The 18,928-nt window shown below is 39.0% G+C and overlaps 1 protein-coding gene across 1 annotated transcript in view; it reads left to right on the plus strand.

Moving 5' to 3' along the window:
* fbxw4 (F-box and WD repeat domain containing 4) overlaps positions 1-7,596 on the plus strand; it is a 31,582-nt gene extending 23,986 nt beyond the window's left edge. Inside the window, exons 7-9 of the mRNA XM_061040536.1 lie at positions 3,767-3,907; positions 7,144-7,285; positions 7,403-7,596. Coding sequence (XP_060896519.1) covers positions 3,767-3,907; positions 7,144-7,285; positions 7,403-7,537 — 418 coding nt within the window. The 3' untranslated portion in view covers positions 7,538-7,596. The remainder of the gene's footprint in view (positions 1-3,766; positions 3,908-7,143; positions 7,286-7,402) is intronic.
* Positions 7,597-18,928: the final 11,332 nt, after the last annotated feature.

Below are 18,928 nucleotides of genomic sequence, written 5' to 3' on the forward strand. Positions count from 1 at the left end.
CACAGAATTGTTTGGATGAATTCAAATCTGACATTTTTCTCACAATGTGAAGGCTGCCTGTGATTATTCTAACCTTGTTTTGTTTTTATGGTGTGCACCAATATGCTGATGGCAGATTAGACACTTGTTACACTTATAGGAGTAGGGGTCATAGTGCCCAGGCTCTCATTGAGCTCTTGTGCCTTTGATTGTAATTTCCTTTAACACTTTCTCTTTTTCCGATCGTTGCAATCAAGTTTGTGCCTTTTTCAACTCGGTGGCACAAAGAGGTTTTATAATCAGTCGTATAGAGAGAGATCCCACACAAGTGGCGCCATTGGAGCAGCACCCCAACTCTTCACACTGTCTCCGCTCATAGCTAAACACAGAGCGGGGAAAAAAGCATCAAAGAGAAAGGACTCCCCTGACCATCGCTCCCAAACTCCCAAGATTCCCCCCTGTTTCCTTCAGAAAGGGAGCCCTCCTTCTTTTACAATCAAACGGCCAGGCTAGGATTCCTGACATTCCTGGAAGTGAAAGAGTCGAGTGAAATGTCTGCACCGGGTTTGGAAGTTCTGTTGTACAAATTGCTGCAGTATTGTCTTTGCAGTGCGCGTGTGTATGTGACGTTTTGAGGGTGGTCATTGTTGATGGGTCCCTCCCAGCAGCAGCCCCTCCTCTTCACTGTCTCTGGCATTCCTGCTGCAGCAATCTCAGAGGTGCAGAGTAAATTGGGTGGATGTGCAGCAGGTTGCATGGCTCCCCTCTGTTTGTTTTAGTGAATAAAAACCTCAGCAGGGCGTCTTTTCTCTACCTGTCTGGCAGCTTTTGACGAAAGGGCCTGTTTCCCTGCGCGTCCCCAGGCTCCTGTTTGGAGCTCAGACTTAACTTTACAAGAGCCTTTAACATCTTTTGTCACACAAAAAAAACACACACACACTACTTTTCTTCCCATCACTAAAGGATAATACCCTTAGCCTCTTCTTGTTTTTTTTTCTTCAACAATGTCAATTCATTAATGATTCTTTTCACAATGTGTGTGTGTGTGGCCCCTAAAGCCAACCTGACTCCTGCAGTGAGACCAGACAGGCTGAAATCAGGACTTAGACCCAGTATGTCACACAGCCAGTAGCCCCTTCATAACAATCACTAAGTCTGCCCCCCCTGGGCCAACAGTCTACTCAACTCGCAAAGTAGCTGCAGCTCAAACTGCTTTCTTCCCAAGCTGTAAAATTATTTCTCACAAAACGAAGATTTCCATTTCAATTGTTGTCATTTGAATTTCAATTTGTACATCAGGCTTTAAGAACCAATTCCCATTATGGTCAGGATACAGGTAATGATGTGGGTCTATTTATGTAGGTTTGGCCAGCTTGGGTTTTTGTTATGATTATATTGACAGTCAATCGAATTTATCAAGTAGTACAATTTCTCTCTGCTATATTGTGCTTTAAATGTGTTCCCGTTTCATGTATCCTTTCCTCACTGCCAGACTTTGTGTTAAGTTTCTAAATTTGTCATTTAGGCATTATTTAGGAAGACTCGATTCTTCGTAGGTCAGTCCGGGTCCTCACCCAGGTGACCACAGTGACTTTCTGATCTCCAGAAGCCCCGCACCTCCAACTCCAGTTTTCTGATACTATTCCATTCACAGGATCTATGTCACAATTTACATCCACTTCATGCAAAGGTTTCTGTTTTAGCTGTGATCAGCAATGACATGTCCATACAAATACAAATTGATGAATGAGAAGTGCTCAGAATGTTAAAGTGTTAAGGAGTGTTTAAGTTGGATAAATGCATGTGATGCAGATGTTGTCAAATCAATGAGTAATTATGTTCAATAATCGTGATCTCAGTATCTATCAAACTAATCGTGATTGTGATGTCCGCCACAATCAAGCAGCCCTAATGTGACACAAGACAACCTTTTCACATACTGATGTTTCTTTTGTACATCACTTACCACTGAAGGACCGACCCTGTATGATCTATGACTCAGTCAGTAAGCTATGTGTTAGAGCCTGCCATGTGACACTTTCCAGTCAGTCATGCTTGAGGCCAGTTCCAGGTATTCAACATGACGGACTCAGGGAAGCAATAGAAAGGATGGTCAGATTAGAACATTGCGCCGCTGCTCCCTAACAGATACAGTCATTTTGACAGATTATATGCTTATGCCTCCATCCTGTAATCACATGCGGCCCCATAAAAGCCAGTGACCTACCAATTTGAAAAGTCCCTGCTGTTTTGCACTGTAGAGTAGCTCATCGCATGGTGCTATTACTGGCTTTAAGATCTGTTCACAGATGTCAAGACCATTTTATGGAAACCTTGCTTTAAATTTCCTCTCACATTTGGTAGTTTGAAACTGTTTTGAGTGTTTGTTTTTCCGAGCAGCTTTGGATTTAATCCGTCTCATTGAAGGTTTTTAGAAGGAAGAGCTATAAATTGATGATCTCGTTTGGTAAGAGCGCCGTTGCTGTGATGGAGACATCATTATTTAGTTATGAATGAACAGGCTCGTATCCCTTTGGCATGAATGAGTTTCTTTTTGTGTGGCATGTGCTAAGCTCCTTGGTTTTCGTGGTAAGAGGAAAACGAGGGGTCACTACCCCACACAGACACAAACTCGGCCTCATCACAGACTCCCCATTGGCCTGGGCTTAGTCATGAGACCCTGGCAATGAGAAAGCTTTCACCCAATAAGGCGCCCTGTTGGGAAAGTCCTGGTCCAATAAGAAGGCCCCCTGGGGTAAGAGTGGGGGATTACCAGCCTGAGCCTGCGGATTGAGCTCCAGGGCAAGGGAGGGGGGCACGAGTGGAAGCACAGGGCTGCTCGGTCGCCAAGGCCAGCAGCCTCTTTTAAATGGTTGCTACGGGGCAGGTATCAAACGTGCGAGAGTCGCACACAGTCACGGTCATGGAGGGTATTAAATGGCAACAAAGAGACAGTTATTCTGCAATAATCCGCCCCGCTGAGTGCAAGTTATTCTTCAATAATCAAGAGGCAAGGAGCAAGCGGGACAGAGCTGTGATCACAAGAGCATGGTGCTGCTCAGAGCTTGCCTTGCTCTCTCACACACACACACACACACACACACACACACACACACACACACACAGGTCAAACCAAACCACCCCAGACACTTTATTTATCACTTGTCCTTACACACAAATGATGTGGGTCCCTAGTCCAACATACAACCTGGCTCTGTGGCACACTGACAATACTCTGTTGAACACGGTCCTGTTGAAGATGGAATATAAATTATTTTATCAATATACTAATAATAATCTTCACAGAATGACAATGATAATAATTTCTTAAATCATTTATCCCACTTCATCAGGGTATGGCATTTACCTTGCTAAATGTTCGCTCTGTTGAGGCTTCATGAAAAAAGCTTTGGATTTAGAGGAGTCTGTCCAGAGCCAGAGAAGAATGTAATGAAGTTTAAATCCAAACTATGCGTTTGTGACCCTAGATATGATAAGATGTGCCAGGTTTTTATTGAACACTAAAGTCGAAGGATGTCAATGGATGGATGGATGATAAGATGGAAGCCAACGTGTTTTCAGTGGTTGTTGTTGAACTGACTTACGACAGATTTATATTTTTTTTTTCATCATTTGTTCATGACTATTTCTAAATGGATTTTTTTTTTAAAGTTGTTATAATTTTTTTTTACTCCAGCCTATATTTTAATAATATTGCTCAAATGAGATGTTACATGTTCAAGCCCCTTTTCATTCCTTCTCCCTTCATACTGCTCCTCTCCCCCAGGTCGGAGTGTGTGTGCAGTCTGGGCTCACAGTTTCGTCGCGGGGCCGGTGTGTTGGATATGGTCTTTGAGTCTCCCTTCCAGCTCTTCACCTGTGGATATGATACCTACATCCGGCTGTGGGACCTCCGACTCAACCCACGGTACACAACCATTTCTCTTTGTTGTCAGATTCAAAGTGAGCAGGTAACGCAGCAGTCGATGCTCCTCAGAATTTAATCTTGACACAAGTGAAAGCCTTCACATTATTTACTAAAAGTAAAATAGTCATTTTAACCAATATTTACCTTTGTAGGCTACAGTATATGTCAGTGAATGTGGGATGTGTTTGTTTAACAGTGACACCTACAGTGCATCTCTGTACATGTCATGCCTACTAGCAGAATAGGCAATAACCAAAGGTTTCAATGAGGAAACTGAAGTCAGTATTTTTTTCTGGGAATTTGGTCTCCTTGCAAGTTGAAGGTAATTTCTTGTTTGTTTTCAATTGAGCTTATCCTGATCTTTATTCTTAAATCAAATGGAATAAAGTAGAAAATAAATGAATAAGCCAAATAGGGTACATTTTTAAAGAATACAGCCAACAGTATTTTCTGTTTGCTTTTGAAATGTTCTTTGGGATAGAGATGTAAGCTGAAACACTGAAGTGTGATTTAAAAGCATTTCAAAAAGAGTGCATATATCGTGTGGATTTATCATTTGTAATCACTGAGAACATTTTTATTTAAGCACAGTAATTACTAAAACCATGCAGGTAGTTGAACGTATAGTTGAAGAGGAGGAGCATAAAGCATGTAAAAGTACCATCGATGTTCAAGTCAAGGTCATTATGTCAATGGACAAATAAGCAATAAAAGACAGTTCAGCAGTTTTTTTAAGAGGAAGCCATGGTAACTGCTGAACTGTCTGTTGACGTGTAGCACAACAAATCATCCTCTGTAAACCCTGCCCACCAGAAAGGAAGAATTTGACATTATAGTATGCAACCAAGGGCTACAACAATAACAAAAAGTGAGAATTGAGCTGAGACATTAGATACTGTAAGACCACCAGAGACAAAAACAGGTTCTTTGACAGATTCAGTATTTTAATATTTTGTTTCTACATTTAGATTAGTAATGATTTGACAAGTAAGATCATTACCAAATGGAAGGATGTCCAGCCCTAATGAAAGTATGTATGATTGCTATAAATGATTTCTAATTATTTTAACTGGCATAAATCCCACAATGCAAAGTATAAATCCAAATCGTGTCTCAAGTCCATCCATTTGATAGGATTGGATTGTCTGTCATTGATCAAAATCTTGACATAACCGCATATACCTGCACACATTAGTGTACCAAGTTTATTGGATTTTTTTAAATCAAAGTTTTCCTTCTTATGTCCTCTCTCTCAGAACAGACAAGCAAGCAAATAATCTTTAGACCATGGTGTTATTAGTGTTCCAAGCCTTCTATTTTATATTCTTCTATTCGGCACGGAGAGATTCAGAAGGCCGCTGTGGTGTTCATTTGAATGCAGCAGCTCCTTACCTCAGCACATGCCTGCAGGGTCCCTAACATGTTTGGAGAGGGCAGCCTTTATGTTGGGGTTAAAGGGGTTTCAGGCTGTATTTCAGGGAGATCAGTCAAGTAAGACAAATCAGATCTGATTGGCAGATCGCTCGGGGGATTCTGAATTGGGTTGGGTTGGGGTGAAGGTGGCAGAGGGGGGTCCCTCTTTAGACATCAATAATTCATACGGTCAAACCTGACTGGCCTCAAAAGGCTCCCAGGGTCATCCAGGAGGTTCAGGTTGTCTGGAACTTGAGGCTTACTTATCGTAAAAGGATGAATGTATTGTGTTAGACAATAAAATACAAATGCAGATTCTGTATGGTCCAGTGGTGCTTGACAGATCTACTGAATTGTCTGGTTTTCTGGGTTCTTGATATAGTCATCTCCTCTAGAGGAAAAAATAACCAACAGTCTGATAGAATTCGTCTTGTGAAAGTGGTGTCAATATATCAATAATAAATCTATTTTCTTGTAGAAGAGTACATTTTATGAATATTTTAGAAACTGTTACGTATAAACTGACCAGCCATGATTGTCGATCCCCGGTCCTGCTTTGAATACCTGACTGTGCTTCATCACACAATAGAAACACAGACATGCTGCATTGGTCAGTTTCCCTCACTGATTTTCAACATTTGTCTGATACAACCTGGCATTAGAAATATATTTTTCCCACAGCATTTATCATTTCCCATTCATTTAAAAAAAAATTAAAAAATAACTGATCTATTGACGCTGTTTTCATTTTTTTCAATCAGAACTTTAATATGTGAAACACTGCTCATGAAGGAGAGAACTTTAGACATTTAAATGTGTTTAACTGATGATATAACATCCCCTCCTCCAAAATACTGATGTTTGTCTCAATGAGTTATTCTAACGATACCTTAAGTTCTTCTCTGAAGAGTTTGGATTCATACTATATGATTTCATTTTTGGGTTTACAACTTGGAACTGCTTTATTAAACTATTTGACATGTTTTTTTTTAACTTATAGTCCATTTATATCTCTTTATTCAGTTTGAGTTTTTACACAATTCTGATACTTTGGGTTGAAATACAGATGAAGTGGGTGAAAATTGGGATTCATGACCTCCTAATGTAGAATTGCTTGGAATTAGAGTAGGCATTCATATGTATTTTTTATTGCTTGTGTGCGTGTGTGCTTGAGAGAAAGAGTGTGAGAGAGAGAGGGTGTGAGAGAGAGAGGGTGTGAGAGAGAGAGGGCCTCCAGACATCTCTGCTGCCCTGTTGTCTGCCCCTGGTGTCTCTCCATCACTTATTGATGAGGTTGCACTAATGGAGGATCGATGTCTATTGGCAGAAAATACTTATTCCCAAAATACTGCTCCTCTCTTAACCACAGCCACCACCACCACCCTTCTCTCATCCTCCTGCTGCACCCACCCTTACACACACACACACACACACACACACACACACACACACACACACACACACACACACACACAGGAACCCACATTCACCTTCTTGTTTACTACAATATTGGGTTTCACCTTTGTCACCAAACCTAAAACAACAAACACACAGATGTGTTCTCTCACCTGTATTGTTGCAGGTCAGAATGTTTTTAAATGTGTTATTGTGATTCTATGGATCTTAGTTTTTCAGCTTGAAGACTCCTCATTCATCATTGTTTACACTTGTATAATCTTATCGATGTATTCATACATTTAGATTCAGTTTATCTACTGGACACCTTTATAAGTGATTGGAGTAATGAAACCTTTCTGTAGAAGAAAAAAAAAGAATATCCTGCCCATCTCAACCTGTGTTTCCTCTCCCATCCTTCCTAACAGGAAGTGTGTGATGGAGTGGGAGGAGCCTCATGACAGCGCTCTTTACTGCATCCAGACAGACGGAAATCACATGATAGCCAGCGGCTCCTCATACTATGGCGTTGTACGATTTTGGGACAAACGGAAGACTGAATGCCTGCAGGTGTGTACTATGATCCCTCAGGATGAATTACATCACTGTGTGTACATTTTTTCCAGATATGAAACAATGCACTTTAAAGTTCTTAAAATGTATTTTCCTGTTTTGTTTGTGATGCAGTTCTTCCAGCTGAGCTCAGACCCGGTGAGCAGCCCTGTGTACTGCCTGAGGTTCAGCAGCTCTCATCTGTACGCAGCCCTGGCCACCTCCCTACATTCAATGGACTTTAGACAGAACCACATCCACATCAGATGATACACACACAAACGCTGTTCAAATGAATTTGTGCAATAAAGCTGTCTATTTTCACAATACATTATCAGCACTCATTGTCTACTTCATTCCACTTTGAAATTGAAATGAAGTTGACCTTATTGAGACGTTAATTTACTAAACTTAAACAACAGCTCTTACACTTCTTCACACTTCCAAAAACAAGATCAGGAGAGTTTTTGTTGTCCAGAAGTGATGCTGTGTATTCTACGTATTGTCCTGAAACAGCACTGATGGTAAAAGAGAATGGTACAAATATTTTTTATCTTTTAAAGTCATTATAAATAAAAAATGTAAAATTATTTATTCTTTATATATAATATACATTCTTATGCATTTTAGAGATGTTTGTGTGTGTGTGTTGATTCATTTTCTTGCTATTGAAGTGTTTCGTTTCCATTGTGAAAATCAGTGTTTGACTGAAGCGTATTTATCTGGGATAATGATGATTGTGGACAGAGACAAACTGTAATCCCCTGTGAAGATAAACTAGAACACAGAACAAATTGTTTCACGCGAGAAGCATGCTCGAGCCTGCCAGTGAAGGGTTAATCTGATAGCTTGAGGCATTGTGAGCACAATTACTCAACACCTTAAAAATCATGAGCATGAGTTGCTGTTGAGCCAGTGAATATGGCCCAGTGAAGAAAGCACAAGTAGGCCTTCTCTCTCCCCAACACTTTGGAGTGGCTGCCTTGATCCATCTGAAGCCTTTGAAGGGATTAAGGAACATTAGCTTCTTGACAAACCTCATCTCTCTCATCCCTTTGGAAACACACTGTTTGGGTTTACATGTGTTTGACCCTTGCACCTGACATCACACACCGGAGGGGATTGGAGTGTTTGACCTCCCATTAAATCCACTCTGTACAATGTGAGGATCCACTTGATGGATAGATCAAACCTCCAAGATCTCACGTGTGGATTAGAACACCACACGTACATTGCACCTTGTGGTTAAGACACACAAAGACAACAGCTGTATTCTGTGTCAGAAGGTGTTCATGGGTTGGTGTTCACCATTTTGCCTCTATGTAAGACTCAAAACATCTGCTGAGGGAAATGTTTGTCTCTATAGCTGCGAGCAAACAGCTCTAACAGAAATCAAATGCCTATAGAGTGTGAACTAGAACTTGTTAGCAAAGAAGCCTTTTTCACTACACGCCGTCATTGTGCCACAGATACTAATTGCATCAACGTTTAATCCTAAACTTTGAAAAATCTGTGTGATCATCTGACCTATTGGACTAGTCTTTAGCGATGGTGCTGTATCCAACCCCTCAGAAATTGTTAAAAAAGAAAAACATAACTGATATATGAGATGGAAGATATTATAAAACATAAGAGTGAAGTTGTTATGATCTGGAATGACACTTAAAGTTGTAGTTTAAAGTTTAAAGGTGTGTGTGCGACACTTACAGCATTGCGACATTTAAATGACCCAGGCTGTCCAATGCGAGGCTCAGCAGTGACCCTTCCTGTTGGACCATTAATGGCATATATTAGATCATAAGCTCTCCATTAGCTAATATGCCAGGGCCACTTAAAAGGAGTGGCCAAGGTGCGTACAGACATTGCACACCCATGCAGGAGATGTGACCCCCGGGGACTCCTGACAGTTGAATTAATCATAGAGGCCGGGGATCAGGGCAGTCTCCACGGCAACACACTTGACACCAGATGTTCTGGGTGTAATATTTTGTTCAAACACAATCAGAGGGAAGTGCTTCAACCAAGGCTTTTCATTCTGACACACACATTTTGATAAACAACTACCGTATGTTCTTGACCTTTTAGCCGACTGTCTAATGAGGCCTGCCGCTAACAGAAGTATTTACAGCAGCAAACTGTAGGAGTATGACCAAGATTGTACATAGAGCGTTGAAAGTAAAGCTATGACCACGATGCATTCTGATGAATATGAACCATACACTGTGGAGGCAATGTACTGTGTCAATAACAGACCATGCAGGAGACCTCGTCTTCTCGTACAATTTTAGAAATGGTTGGTAGGAATAAGCCTTAGCCATTCAGGCCAACATAAAAGGAGAGGTAACACAACCAAAGAGGTTAAAAAAATAGAAGGGTCTAAAGTCTTTACATCTCTGTAAACTCAAAGATGATGAAAATCTACTTTCTCAATATCCACTACAACATACCATATCACACTAATAAGTAGAGCAAAGGAGAGAAAACAAAAATGGTTACGTTTTATTTTGTATAGGGGTGCCAAGTAAAAGAAAATGAGTAAAGTGATGAGTAAACATGCCATTGTTTGCTTCTGGAAGAGGAGCTGGATTTGGTCAATAATACTTAGTGGAAATCACTGGTGCTTGACTGAAAATCATTATTAACAACAGCTCTGTAATAACATCAATTACCCAACCCACTGACTCTTTCACTTCTGAGGAGGTCTTTTTAAAATCAGAAGCACATCACCTCATCTTAATCATGTGAAATACTGGAATAGATTAACTCCCTGTATCATCATCATCACTAATTAAACAGATTTCATGTTTCAATTTTTACTTCTCGCAGTAATGTATTTGCTTTTAAATACAAATGACTTTAGATAAATGTTTGGGTCCAGAATCAGTCAGTTGATAAACGGGCCTGGAAGTGAGCAATGTGTTTCCTGTCTGTACATGTCTTTCCTCCTCTGTAGTGTCACTCGGGGTTTAGGAGCTTAGACCACTGAAAGGGAAAAAAAAGCTTTTGCCTTGCCATCTCATCCCTGATACCCATGTCTTCAATGACATCATCCATTTCAGAAGGTGCTACATCATGAAGCACAGAGATTCTACTGAGCCCCTCCTCTTTGAAAAGGCCTCACTGTTTATCCAAATACTTCAAACAAGATGTTAGCTAAAAGACAGATTAGACTGCTAATCTTTTTTGTTTTGATGATTTTATAGACAGGAGAGCGTTATGAAGCACAAAATATAGCTGCCTGCTGACCTCCTTGATGGTACTTGATATGAGCCTAAAATAAGAAATATGTTAATATGCTAGTAACAATGCATACTGTATTTTATTCATCCTATTTTATTCCTTCATCATTAATTTAAGTACATTCAAGCAACTCATTTCACCTCCACACCCCGTGTTTGCTTTATTATTAAGGACATATAATCCTGCAGTTACATTTGACGTAAATCAGAAAATGTCCCATTATGAAAATAATTTCTTGGCTTTCTAGGCAAAGGCATAAGCAAGACACCTGACAGAGTTGCGTCCGACAAATAATCTAGCCGTTCAAGAGACACTAAACATATTGGGGGAGCCCAAACAGACTCACACATTGGATTTAAGTGGAACTGTAAATCTGAAGCCATTTTGGCTTCTTTAAGAGCACATAGGAAAGTAAATCAAGCAGCATTTGATAATGAAATGAATTATCTGAAATGGAATGATATAATTAGTTCTGAAGATCACGAGATTTGCTGCAACACATTTACTGATAAAATGAACTCTTTTAGGGCACATTTTAGGGTAAGGGCCAAAACATTTTTAAAAGAAAATGTAATCTACCTTGGCTAAACAAAAGCCAATGGAAACTTAATAGGAGTAGAAATTCACCACTGAAAACAGCAATTAAATCTAAAAGGGACACAGACATGTTCGTTTTTTAAAGGCCTAAAGAACAAAGTTATTCAGCGACTGAGATAAGATGGGTGTGTCTCAAGGTTCTGATTTAGGCCCCCTATTATTTAGTTATTATTTGACAGATCATCTACATGTGTGTCCTGGGATAGATAGCAAATATGACACTGTTTTATGCAAAAACAGCTGAGCTATCTGCTAGGAAGTTGATGGTTGCTATGAAAAGGATCACAGAGTGGCTTGACCAGTCATGTCTCAGCCTTAACATACAAAAAACAAAAGTGCCCATTAGTGGTGATCACCATGTTGGAAATGGTGTCGGAGTAACTTTTGGTCAACCATAGTAACAGGCAAAGAGCTGAAGCTGAGGCAGGCCTTATGCCTCCTGACAAAGAACTACAACGAGCCCTCCCACCAGTCAGATCAGCCAAGCTCCTTATTGTAAATAACGCTCGTCCTTTATCAAATTTAAAAAGATGATTTATTTAAAAAGTCACCCCCGTACAGTGTGTGCTGATCAAGAAATAAGCAATTCAGACCATAATCATGTTTCATTATTAGGCAGCATACATGTTAATTCCTGCTTTTTGAATAGGTGTGTATGTGACTCTTGAGCTATTGCAGACACTCGAGGAACTGCAGTTCTTTGCACTTCCACACTGACTTCGTTTTTTAACACTGGAGGTTGCCTCTTGGTGTTGACTGGAATGAGTCCCAGAACCAGAGCCAAACCAACCGGGCTAAGAAACAACATAAAACACAGCCGGAAGGAGATCAAACTTAGCCTGTAATAGGTCTACAGATATTATTAGTGTTGATTTACAGTTCTTGTAATGTATTTGTCAAAGTGTTCTACACCACTTACTTTTCATTGGCTGCATGTTTCCAATAATGTATTTGTTTTGGTTCTTACCATGTGTTTTAGAAATTTCATTAAATTTACAGCTTCAGCATTTTCTTCTAATATAAAGCGTTTCAGTACCATGTTTTCCCTTCTCAAAATAAAGTTTGCTATCTGGTTAAGCTAGCAGTTAAGCTTATTTAGCATTAGCAACAAAGAGAAAATACTGTTTTTCATTCAGCCTGAATAACAAAGGTGAGATATACATGTTTTCAAAAAATCATACCATTTGGAATTGATTTTAGAAATGTGACGAACATTTTTCAAACATGAGCATCTTGCTGAAATACATACGAAATATTACAGTCCAGAATATTCTCAGAGAGCTCCTAAAACCAAATCCTAGTAAGGAATTTCACAACTTTCTCTGAGCAACTCTGAGTAAAAAGAGAGGGGTCTCAGTGAGGGGACGTGGTTGACCCCATTGCTAGGTATGACTGCAGTTCTTTCAAAAGCTGTGATTGGTTGATACAGAAAGTGGGGTAAAAAGAACAAAAATACTCTTTAAGTGATAATGATCTAAGAATGACATTGAAAGCGCGCTGCTTAATCATAGACTCTAGTCAGACACCATGAACACTTTTTATGTAATGAACAACTCTGTTGAATAAAATGTAAGCCACACTTCAAAAGTATATAGATTACAAAATGTTTGAAAACACATTAACACTTATGCAGTTGCCTCTCCACACATCAACACGTTTAGAGCCTTTAATTAGTGATTAGATGCTCCTGTGAAGTAAACCACATTTAGAGGGACTCAGCATGCATGCCTCATTTTGTGCTGAAGAAAGTCCAAAATGGACTGAAATGTCTGCATAAATAATATTTGTCTTTTCAATAAGAAAATTCCCATCTGTACTCCTTTTGTAAGTTATGTGTGAGTCCTTCCTTATATGTATTAGTTTATGTTCATTTAAAATGATGGTCACTGTGGTACTATATTAATATGAGGCTGTGACAGGGCTGTAATGGTTTGTGTGATCCCTCTCTCTCTCTTCTCCTCAGTTTGAGAAACTCTTAAAGCTTAATAAAAGTCTGTTTCACTTCTCTTAACAGTTTCTCATCTTAGGAGCTCTCGTTAGGGCTAAGATGCTTTGTGAACAACTTTTATCTTAACAAATATCTAGTCTTCAATTTAAGGGAAAATTCTTAGAAAATGTTCTGCTTCTGACAATTACAAGTTTGTCACTGTACTAAATGGTGTTTATAAAATAATGAAAATAAAATATTTTAACAGTGATTTGAACAGGTGTCACATGTGTATCGTAATTAGGTGTTTTCCTGTTACAAAACTAAGATTTAAACTATATATCAATAAAGAAAAGGCACACATTGGCATATACAAAATAACAGAATGCAACAAAATACAACTGCTCCTCAGATCAGATCCGAAGTTGATTTAGTTATTGTCCTTTACTTAACACACAGATCTATAAAAAAAGAGTTAACCCATAACACTTTGAATGAACATTCAGTGGGGATTTCCACTGTATCACTGTGGACTGCTCCTGCTAGCCTAAACAAACAGAGTAACCACTGCAGGCACCTGTCACACGTGGAAATCCACCATCCTGTGACTCATTCCATTTCACACAATAGCTAACCTGTAATTTACCCCCAGCACTTAACAAGACCATCACTGTAACTTGAGCAGATGTGAAGAATTGGCCGCTGTTTTCTTTGGCCAAGTTCACTGGAGCTGAATGGAACGGACAGCTTCTCTTTTCACTGGATGAGAGGCTTGTTTCCTTCAGCTCTGAAGCCTGGGACTGCATCCTGGCTGCAGCCGGTGCAGAAACAGAAGATTGAATTTCAGAAGGACCTCACTTCTTTAGGTTTTTGCATGGTACAACCTGGGGCAGATCATTTTGTTACTGCAAAGAGCAGAGGGTCTTTACCCTGACCTGCAGAGCCTCAGTTAGGCTACAGAGGGCTCTCTTACCGATGTCATATTTGTAACAATGGGGTCATCTGGTGGTCACAAGGAGAACATCATTCTTGAGCGTCAAAGGTCATGCTTTTAAAAGACATAAATATGAATACGTTCAGCAAACAAGATACCAAACTATTATATTTATTTGAGAGACTTGTGGTGAAACAACTCAAGTATTTTAGTCTTCAACTCAATTCTTACAGTTAAGAAACACATTCAGGGATTGTGACAACTATTCAACCTTTAAAAAAAAACTCAAAGATTGATTTAAAACAAACAAGTCATAAGTCAGTACCTTCTTAGTATCTGCCTTAGGGCTACGGATGAAACGTAGCTTTTGTGCCTCCAGCATTTTTACATCGATGTGTATTGCTGATGCCTGATTAATGTGCAGTGTTCAATAAATTCTATAAATACATAAAATAAATGAACTCTGTTATATATTTTTTTATCACTAATTTAATTTGAATGTTGTTATCTTGTTTCAGTCCCTTTTGCACCTTTTGATATGAAAAATCCTTCAAGACAGCACACATTATTATAGTAAATACTATGTAACGTGTGAATAATTGCGCTTTATGAAATTGTCCTTAATTTGATTAAATATCAGCATATGCCATAACTAAACACGATGTATATGCATGTATCATTTGAGTTTTTCTTATGGAAATATCCAAACACACATGCCTGCCTATACTCTCTGTTATAAGGCCTTTTTGAAACATTTTGAAATCACATTTTCAAATATCAAATGAGATGGTTTCAAATTATGCTGTTTGTTTGAACATTTTCTGATATTTAACATTTGATGTGAAAAAGCATATCTATAATTGGATCACTTATCATTTATGTCCCATGCATTCATGAAAGCCTTATCTGTTACAGGAAAATGTAGTATGGAAAACATGTATCAAACCACTGCCATAGTGAAGCAGCTGCTCAAAGGTGTGAGTCCCTGCATCCTCTGTCCAGTCAAGAATATGTACAATATTATCTAGAATAATTACAGAGTTTTTAAGAGAATTCAACCCCCCAGCCCACACCCTCAGATACACATTTCTCAGACTCCCATACTAAACCCTCCCAGCTCCTGCCCCTCACCTGTCAGTCATTCCTGGGACCCTGGTGTTCAGGGGACCACAGGCCTGTCAGACCTCCAGCAGCCCCTCAAAGAAAATATCCTTCCTCCCGTCATAGCCCACCCTATCTCACCCCCCATCCCTCTCGGGCCCGCCAAACAAAAATAAAGTCACATTGAAGAGAGAGTGGCCGGGGCTCCTGCTTTGCAGATCAGTCAGTGGATACCTGATTGTCACTCACGGGTTGGGCCCTTAATCCTATTGTTTCTGCGACAGGATTACTCTCTGTGGTCCCTCTCTCCCTGTGGCAGCGCGCGGGAGAAAGGCCAGATTAAAGGGATTAGCATGTATCCTCCTGACTTGTCAAACTGGGATGTAAGGAACCATTGACTTTCTTGGGGACCCTGAATGAGGAGAGGCAGAGAGGTGCCTAAAAAAGAGGTCATGAAAGGCAGTGAACAAGCCAAAATTCCTCAAAGGACAATGTGATTTGTTTGCTTTTGTTCCCTAAATCTAGGCTGAAAGGTTCAAAGGACCGACCCTGATGAGAGGAGAACCAAGAGAAAAGGGGAGGAAAGACACTTAACCTGATGTTTGGCAGAATTATTTTGCATCATTCCAGTGAAATTCTTGATGATGTAGTATGTTTCTATCAGAGATACTCTGATGTATGGAACAAATAAACTTCCTAGCTTGTGCTGGGCTTACGGTCTGTGCCTCTCTCTACTTGAGATGTATCCATTATCACTGCATTTACAAAGCCTGCTGCATAATCAGTGTTCTTCACCACCCTTATTGAAGAATGTTTTTCATTTATGAAATGCAAAAGCAGACAATAGCTGAGTGAAAAAGTAGGTTCAGGGGCCTAAGAAAGATTAATAAAGTACGGGGAAAGAACTGAAAAATGTAGAGAGAATAAGTCAGTTTAAAAAGAAGGAGGTGGTAGGTGCTCAACAGAGAATAAGATAACTCTTAACCAGAGGTCAGATAGAACTGGGATTTTATGGGCCAATATATCATATTCACCTGGATATTTCTAAAATGTACTGATACTAGCATTTATTTTTACATGCAGAAATAACACTTTGAGTCATTTAGAAATGTTGCCATCATGTAGTTTGTCCAATAGAGGGCACTCCATCTCAATAGATGATTGATCCACCATGAATTAAAATGTTAAATATAATTGAATAAAGTTTCTTGTTCAAGGAAAGCAGCCCTCCAAGTTCCTCCTAATCTGAAATTTAGTATAGCTATTGGCCTTGGGCCTCACAGGTTCAACTCTTTCAGGGCTGTTAAGTCAGGGCAACCTTATTTATAGAACATTTCATGCTCAAAGGCAACTCAATGTGCTTGGCACAGGAAAGACTACACAAATACAAGGCTAAAATATTAAAATACAGATAAAATAGGAGTACGTAAAATTAAGGAGAATAAACTTATTTGTAAAAGAGACATAAAAACAATTAAAAAGCAATTAGATTACATAATTATTATTTGTGAAGTGCAATGATAGCAAATCAAAAATAAAGTTTGAGCTTAAAGTCATTACTCTGGACTGATCAAGGTGACCAGAGTAAATTTATCTAAGGCTTCTTCTTGGTTGATACATTTTAAACATGTCAGCAATGCATTCTGGGCTTTTACCGTTCAGCTCCTGTAGACTAGTAAAAACACTCAGAGCAGTGATTTTAAAACCGGAGTAATGTGCTCTATTGTTTTTGGTCCTGGTCAGATTTCTAGCTGCAGCATTTTTAAATGAGCTGTAGCTGTTTAATTGTCTTTTTTGGAGGTCCAGTTAGAAGATCATTACTGTAGTCAATCTTAATTGAAATAAAATAATTTTATGTCAAGAAGAAGTATGAAGTATGTCAAGACAACATGTAGTTGACTTGAGATGCCGAACTGTTTTTCCAGAGTTCTTGAGTCAATGGTAATAAAGTGTGACATAGTATAAGTATTAATATGTATTTATTTTCACAGTAAGAAAAAAAACACATATTAAACAAATAACAAAATAGACAATATTCAGTTCATGATGAGGCAGAAACCTCTAGTCTCCATCTAGATAATGTCAAAATATCACCAAATTTAAAAACAACAAAACATAAATTAGATGATGTCTGTGTGTGTGTGTGTGTGTGTGTGTGTGTGTGTGTGTGTGTGTGTGTGTGTGTGTGTGTGTGTGATATGTGAGTAAGGAGACAACTGGTGGTGACGAGATGACCCTTGAATAATACCAACAGATTTGTTCATTTTTCTGCTAACCCAGTCAATATGTTCTCTCCAACTCAAATTCTTATCAACAGAAACTCCTATACGTTATTTTGGTTGTTTTATCATTTAACTGGGTGCTGTTAATGGACAATATAAGGATTTAATTTTTTTCACAAAAAAAGAGAGCAAATTCGTTACATTTCTCTACGGGAAGGAGTTCTGGGGCTATCTGTTGAGGAGTGTTTATCAGCTTCTCAACTATAGCAAAAGAGTGCGACTATTGTTGATGTTCTTGTTAATCAAATCAGAAAAATGTTTCTGTCTAGCTCTGCGTAACTCATTGTTTAAACGACACATGCTTTGTTTAAAAAGGTCATTTGGAGTTTAGTTCTTCTCCACCTACGCTCAGCTTTCCTTCATTCTATTTTTAGAGTTTTAACCAGGTACAGGTAACCCTGACCTCCACACACCCTAGACTAATACAGATCAGAATAGAAACCTATGTTTGAGGTTTTTGTTTTAACAGAAAACACCAGAGCAGACTGGACTGGAGTCCGCTAACACAAAACTTTCCCCAAGCTCTCAGACAGAATATTTGAAAATGTAGGCTTCATGTACACTATGTATGTGCAAGGGGGAGCAATCACTAGCAATAAGAGAGATACGAGAAAACAAGAGAGCATTCAGGTTTCTCTGTAAAACAATGCAGACAAAATGGCAGAAGCGATGATCAAAATACTTTTAGAAGGTGATTTGTGCACTATTAATTGTATGTTCCATTTTGTTATTTGTGATTGAATTGCCAAAAGACTGAACTGTCCCGTCTATGCTTTTGTGCTGTATCTGATTCTATCTTATCTTACAGCCTATTCTTATAACATACAAAAACAAAAAAAGAGGCCATTGATGATCTCGCACATTTAGGGACACCTGAGTTGACCAGAGACCGTTTAAAGGCTTGACAATTGTGTTTTAAATTAATTTATTAGAGCTAATATATATATATCCATAGGGGGGCAGTAATGACGCGTAAGGATGCCGAATACAGGAGCCTCGAAGAAGAAGAAGACGAAGAAAAATAAGAAGAGGACGGTGAGTAGTGGTGTTGTGTTGCCTCTCTGTCGACACTTTTTAAAACGACTATTGTCATACGCGTTGTATCTACTAATGCAAGGTGTATCTCAAGTGTTTAATAAGCCACATGGGCTAACTTAATAGTTCTATTTGTTAGTTGGGTAATTCAACACAAAGCTGGTTCAGCTGTACTCGTACGTGTAATGGTTAATTTTATACTTTCACCGAGCAGGGTAACTTTAGCAAAGTCTTAATGTTTAATAGAAGAAGAATTGACGCAGACGTTAAACGTGACTCTGTTTACAAATGTGACTTATTGTAATAAATCCCTGTAATACGACACCGAGCTAATTGTACTTTTATTATGTTAACACACTCCTAAAGAGTTTACAGTAGCCTATATTCATATGAGTAGCTTATTGTAAGAAATTGCCTGTAGTCTTTTTCTTTTGAGGTCAGAGGTCAATCACTGTTTTGACTGTACAGTATCTATGCCCACAGCTTGTTGGTGTATTATCTCATCATGTCACACCCTGTGGTTAGTGTGGACAGAATTCTGTCTC

Source organism: Labrus mixtus, chromosome 6 (genome assembly GCF_963584025.1).
Source record: "Labrus mixtus chromosome 6, fLabMix1.1, whole genome shotgun sequence".
In the NCBI taxonomy this organism is placed as follows: domain Eukaryota; kingdom Metazoa; phylum Chordata; class Actinopteri; order Labriformes; family Labridae; genus Labrus; species Labrus mixtus.